At 41.1% G+C, this 6,553-nt stretch overlaps 1 protein-coding gene across 1 annotated transcript in view; it reads left to right on the top strand.

The window, feature by feature from the left end:
• Positions 1 to 6,553, top strand: part of ctnnd2a (catenin (cadherin-associated protein), delta 2a) — a 147,969-nt gene that overhangs the window by 102,465 nt on the left and 38,951 nt on the right. Inside the window, 2 exon segments of the mRNA XM_032503765.1 lie at positions 2,559 to 2,732; positions 5,106 to 5,256. Of these exon segments, the coding sequence (XP_032359656.1) occupies positions 2,559 to 2,732; positions 5,106 to 5,256 (325 nt within the window).

The raw sequence follows: 6,553 nt of genomic DNA, 5'->3' as shown, positions 1-6,553 counted from the left end.
ATATATATATATATATACAGTGAGGATATTATACATACTGCAGCTTTCCTGCTTCATCATAAAAAAGTGATCTTCTTTTTGCACCCATATACACAGTATAAAGCAGTGTGTGAGTGGTTGAAGCAGCCGTCTCGTCAACAGGGACATGGTGAATAATGGAAAACAGGAATGAAAATCTGAGATCACAGAGTGCTACGCAGGCTGCGTTGAAGCATTGACTTATTTTATAATGTATTGGCTCATGGAACAATTTTTGTTGCTTTTTATTTCATCACATTTTAAGTATTTGAAAAATATTTTTACATTATTTTTTAACCTAACTTTTTTTCGTCTAAAGCTTCATCATGTTTATTTTTTACTCTCCCTCTTCCCAGCTGTCTACTATGTTATGCCTTTTTCCAGGCTGTTAAGGTAGATGTGTAATTCTCTCCATGGACGAAACAAGTTGAAAGCACACTTGACCGGCCAACAGAGCTCAAGGTTGTGAGCGTGTATGTTAGAATTTTCCATGGGCCCAAAACCGAGACAAAGATACAGCCTCTAGTTGCGTCCTCAAGCCCAAAGCATACTTAACTGGACTGATACTTAAGACCCAAAACTAAACCTGAGACCCAGAGCTATATTTATGGTTTATTTCGTTAGTGGCCATCGGCTCTCCAGTCTTTTGCAACTCATTGGCTACGTTGTCTCTTTCCTTTTTCCCAATGGGTATCGTGTATCTACTTGAAGCACACATGGGCACAGACCATGTGCACAGACAGAAAGACCATGTGCACAGACAGAGCAAGAAGAAAAAAGGATCTGTTTGCATGTACCAAATACATTTTTGGTAGGCATTGAGACAGGTAGAGCTGGGTGTAGTCAGGACCAATATAGCAGGAATTCAGAGGTATACACTTTGAGAGACAGACAGGTACATGGTGAAAGAGAAAGAAAATGAGCCAAGAGACTGGGTCTTTTCTTTTTTTTCTTTTTTAACAGACTGGGTCAGAGAGAGAAAGAGAAACAAGGAAATAATGAAACTAGGCAGGAGGGAAAGAGAGACGGATAGAGACTGAGTGAGGCAGAGAGAGAGACTCAGGTAGTTAGACCGTAATATAGTCTCCCTAATCATTTATACGTTCAGACAGAAAGAGCCTGAACTGGACATACACATTCCTGACACTGCAACACACTCACACACAGGTTTTTACGATCTAGGATATTCTACAGATTTTTGATTTGTTTCAAGATATCTGTTGCTTGAAAGTTCTTGAATAAAATAGAACTTTTGCAACACATTTGGAATTTTTATAAAATTAAAGCTGAATTATCTTACATTTTGCATTCTTTTAGTATGACGTAGTATGTATTGTAGGGCGTTTCTTACCAAGCAAGTAACTTACTGTGAACGAGTTAATGCATCTTGGTATAGTTCCTCTACACACTTCAAATTTAAAACATGTCTTAGATTTTATGTTCAGAGAATCTATGTATAGATATAAAAAAAAAACATCCACAGCCAAACACACATCACACAGCACCTCTCTCAAGACACACACTAGCCTAGTTTACCTTGAGACAAGGGAAGGAGGGGAAGCAGTGGAGCGAAAACCGAGCAGGTCGGTAGGGAAAGGAAAAGCTGACTGGAGAGAGAATGATGGAAATAGAATAAGGAATTAGGGAGAGAGGGAGGCAAACAAGAATGAGAGAGAGAGAGAAGTCAAGGGAAAGGTAGAGCAAAGAATCAACAGGAGAAAAAAGGTGGGCAAGATAGTAATGACAAGCAGGAGAGGAAAGAAATAGAAATAAAAGGAGAGAGAGAGAAAGTGTTAGCTGTGGCTCCATGCCTACATGAAAGAGGTGTGGGCATGTCACTCAACAAAGAGGTTCAAACATCAAGGGACTACATAGTGGAGGAGGATGGAGGTAAAGGGGAAGCAGGGTGTGAAGCTTTAAGTTTATTTCTCAAAGCAAATGTAGGAGGGAGACGTTCTCTCATGGTCTCTGTCTTCACATGCATCTCTTTCCTTTCTATGTTTTCGCCCTTTCCCACCTCTCTGCTCCATCATCATTCTCTCCTACAAAGCAGGTTGACATGGAGCAATTTACTCAGTGTCTCCATGACTTTTCAATAGGCCAGGGTGTACTGAGTGGAGATGCACCTAGACACATGGGGATAGTCATCCACAGATATTTTTCTTTCATAGATATTGCAGGTATGGAATCAGAATTCCCAAAAGCAAATGAAAAGAGTAGGGACACTGAATCTAAACTTTCCTCTCTGCTCCTTTGAAATTAATCGCTTAGGTGTGATTTTATAGGTGTGTTTTTAGTGTAACACCCCCAGAATATCTTGTTTTAGCTGACCTCCAGTGGTTTAACTTCTCACCTTGCTGCAGTGATGAACAGGTGTACTCCACAACCCTGTAACATCACAGAGCTAGGTGTGTTCACAGTTGAAACATGCTTACAAATCTCAATGCTGAAAATGAGTTTTTAGTGTTCACTTAACAATATCTTCTTGAATATAAGTTAACATTAAACAAATCTGTCCCACTCTGTATTCTCTTTCACAGTGGGATGGCGTGGGCCCCTTTCCGGACACGGCGGAGCCCCCCAAAGGGGTTCAGATGTTGTGGCACCCCACCATCGTCAAGCCCTACCTCACCCTGCTGTCTGAATGCTCCAATCCCGACACACTGGAGGGAGCAGCTGGCGCTCTGCAGAACCTGGCCGCAGGAAGCTGGAAGGTAACGGCTACAGAGAGACATTAGCGTTTATGACTGTAATGCTGGTGACGCAGAAGCTCAGGCTGCTTTGCAATCCTTGTACTGTTTTTTTTTTAGAATAGTGCAGGTAAACACAGGAAACTGTAACTTTAATTGTCCTCTAGTATGAAAAGAAGAGATTCATCATGAGCGTGCTCTCACCCAGCCGTGCTGTGAATACAGAGACACAAAGTGTACACAAATAATTTGTGCAGATAAACCAGTAAGCATGACTAACTACTTTGTGTGTGAGTGTGTGATTATGCGTGAATGCTACCTGCTATCTGATGACTGAGTCCTTTTAGAGAAACTCTCACACTCGCCTCTAACTAAGAACGGGTCTGCACCTCTGCAATGTAATGTTGGATGGATAGATTCTTAGAGAGGGATAGTCATTTCACAGGATGGGGAAATGAAAATTAGAATCAGAATCACCTTGCTGGGTAATACATTTATAATCATGGCAGGGAAATAGCCATTCAAAATTTAGTAAAGGGTTAATAATATTAAAAAAAAAGTTTTTTACTTAAACCTTGATCGTCTGGTTAGAGTTTAGTTCAGTCTTTATACAAATTCAAAAGCTAATTTGGTTGCAGTAAATGCCACAGCGTACAGATGACAAACAGCTCAAAAACTATGAATCGAATAATGCTATTGGCTCACTACACCATCCTGCTGAAATATTTCCAGCACAATCCCAAGTCGGTATGTGTTCTATAGCATATAATATCGTTCAGCAGCAATGCAATTACTGTAATAATGTTAAGGCTTCAAGCCTGAACACACCAGGGAGTAGAGCAAGGGTTCAACAGCAGCTGACTGAATGAAACAGCTAGATGGTAATGATGTGAGTCATGCGGTCATATTGGAGAGTATGGGTAAAGGCAGCGTTTGCCAAGAGGGTGGTGTGTGTATATAAGGGTAAAAGGCAGAAAGTGTGTGGGCGTAACCTTGGAATGACGTTGGGAAACTGCATCAGACATTGTTCGTTGTAAATAGTTGCTGTGGAAATGTCGATGGAAATGTTTATTAGAAAATGCTGCGACGTAATGTTACATGGCTTTTGCTGTATGTGAAAACTCTAGATGGTGTTACAGACAAGGAAGCACACTGTGGTTGAGGGGGATGTCTCTCTGGTCCTGTAATTGTGTGTAAGATTTGTGTGTGATTTGATTTTGGTTTGTTTCCATTGGTAGTGGAATGGACAGAGAATAGAGCAAGACACAAATGGAAGGAGATGAGGTTATAGAAAGACAAGGGAGAAGGAGGAAATAATGGGGGCAGGTGGTCTTGTGCGTGCGTGCGTGCCATAGTTTTGTCTCTTCTAAGCAAGATCCCTCTCCTGACTTTGAGAATAGTGCTGCTGACAGTTTCCAAATAAGCTGGGTTGGCTTACTGCTGGCACACTACGCTCTGTTCACTAAGCTCTTGGTTTTAGGACATTGTGATAATTTCGCTCCAAGGGTGAATTTTTTCCTAAAATGATTATATGAACCATAGTTTACCCATTTTGGTCTCTAAGAAAAACAATCATGTGTTTTAACCTTAACATACCCTGGTAATTATTCTTTTCAGCTTCAGTCTTTTAGCTTCACACTTGATGTACTCCTATCTATTCTTGGGTGCTGTTTAGCACATCCCCAGACTTCTACAGTCGACCCACAAGGCGGCACCCCTTGAGCCATTTAAGGTTGAGTAGTCCATTTAAGCGTACCTTAATAGTTATTGAGGGAGGACAGAGTGGTCTCCAAGCTCAGAACTCGTCTCTCTGGTTCAGGTAATTCTCCCTCACGGTATATCACTTGTGAGTCAGTGTAATGCCCCCTCTCATAATGACCCTGAATATAACATCTCCCACTCAAACTCGCCCACAGTTCATTCCTTTATTCACATTGGTTGTTCTGACTAAAAAAAAAAGAATAAAGAAAGTCAGCATAGTGACAATACATGGAAGAATAAAAATGTAAGGACTGACAATAGCCATTACCTTTACAACATGCACAAACACACAGTGAATTCCCAAGTAAGGTGAAACAAACAAGTGTCACAAGCAAGTAAGGAGGATGGTTTTGGTATTGTCGCCATGTCCGGTCTTTTGTTTACCATAATGTGTGGACACAATTATAATTGCTCTCACTGTGTATGGTAGGAATGATGAACAAAACCTGAAAAGTAAAAGCTAGGTTTTAAAATTGGGACTGTCCTTTAAGTCTAAATGCTGCAAATTGTCACAACTCATCTAACCCTCCTTTTATGAAGTACATTGTCACCACAAATGCACCACAAGATTGTTTTTTTGCTATTGCCAGGCTACTTTTCCGGCATTTAGTCTTTCCCTTGATATCTCTCCACCAGTGGTCGGTGTACATCCGGGCAGCAGTGCGTAAGGAGAAAGGCCTTCCCATCCTGGTGGAGTTACTGAGGATAGACAACGACAAGGTGGTGTGTGCCGTGGCAACCGCTCTCAGAAACATGGCCCTGGACATCAGGAACAAGGAGCTCATCGGTGAGTCCTGATGAAAATGTTTCCAAGTGATAATATTTGGAAGTGAAACAATCATCCTACGTTAGATGAAACCGTTGCATGGATGTCATTTTTAATGTCAATAAAGTTACAATAATTTGGACACCGGCCCTGTTATGCTCACTTGCGGCCTCTGTTGTTTGTGTAGATCAACCTGAAGCCCATTTTCATTTATAATTGCCTAGCTGTTCCACTGCGGTCTGTTGCTGCCATGTTGTTCTCATTTAGACTATTCAAGTAAAGCCTGTGCTCAAGTGATGTAACATGAGGGTAAAGAGCCTGTAGCCAGTTGCTCCAATTAGAAGTAATTTACACTAATGCCAGCCTGAAGTCACCTCATAGCAACAGTGAGATGGCTCACCTGGCTTCTTCCTCCTGGAGAAAATTGGAGCTGCTGGGGGATTTTTAAATGATTAAATTATGTCATTGATTGAGACTGTTCATTGGTAATTACAAACTAAGATCAGGATCACGAGGCTTTACATGCATTCTAAAATGATAGTGCTCCAAATCTGTCAAACACTACCATATGGTGAAAGTGTGATGCAGGTTTTCCCTCTTTGATTTTAACCATTAGCTGTAGTCATTTTACATTGCAATTTAATTAAAGGCAGAGTACATCCATCATTTTCATGGTTTTTCAAATGAAAACACCCACTCAGCAAAAACGAGTGACCTGAGTTACCACATTAAGTGAATCAATGTTATGAATACAGTGAGTCCCCTGACTTACTAGGGAACAGATTACAAATACCGAACATTATATACAGTTATTTTAAGACACTGGAAAACTGCAGTATCTCCTAATCTGAAAGACTGGACTAATGCAATGGTGGAGACAGCATCTTATGAGTCTACGCTTCACAAACTGTCGTCTAACAAGGAGGATGTGTTACATGTGAAATTAACATTGAACCCAAGTGCAGACAACAACGCAGAGCCAAATGGCAGTTTAACAGGTTTATTCCAAATGTCCAAGTTTGGGAATGCAACAGGGAAAAAGCAAAGTCCAAATCCAATGGATATCCAGGGTACAGAGTGAGAGTAGTACTGTGTGTCCAATACTCCAGAGATCCAGTGCAGAGAACGGTGGAAGGCAGGAATGAAGTGGCAGCAAGAGTCAGGTTTATTGAATTGTGGCAGTAAGAGTACAATCAGGCAAGCAAAAACTCTAACACTAACTACAACCGCTAGTGCCAGCAGCGAGACCAACATGGTTGTCTTGACTATGACCTAACAAAGACTGGTAGGTTGACCGGGTATTTGAAGCAGAGGTGAT

This window comes from Etheostoma spectabile, chromosome 22 (genome assembly GCF_008692095.1).
Source record: "Etheostoma spectabile isolate EspeVRDwgs_2016 chromosome 22, UIUC_Espe_1.0, whole genome shotgun sequence".
Lineage (NCBI taxonomy): Eukaryota > Metazoa > Chordata > Actinopteri > Perciformes > Percidae > Etheostoma > Etheostoma spectabile.
This window is presented reverse-complemented; position numbering and strand designations above follow the sequence as displayed.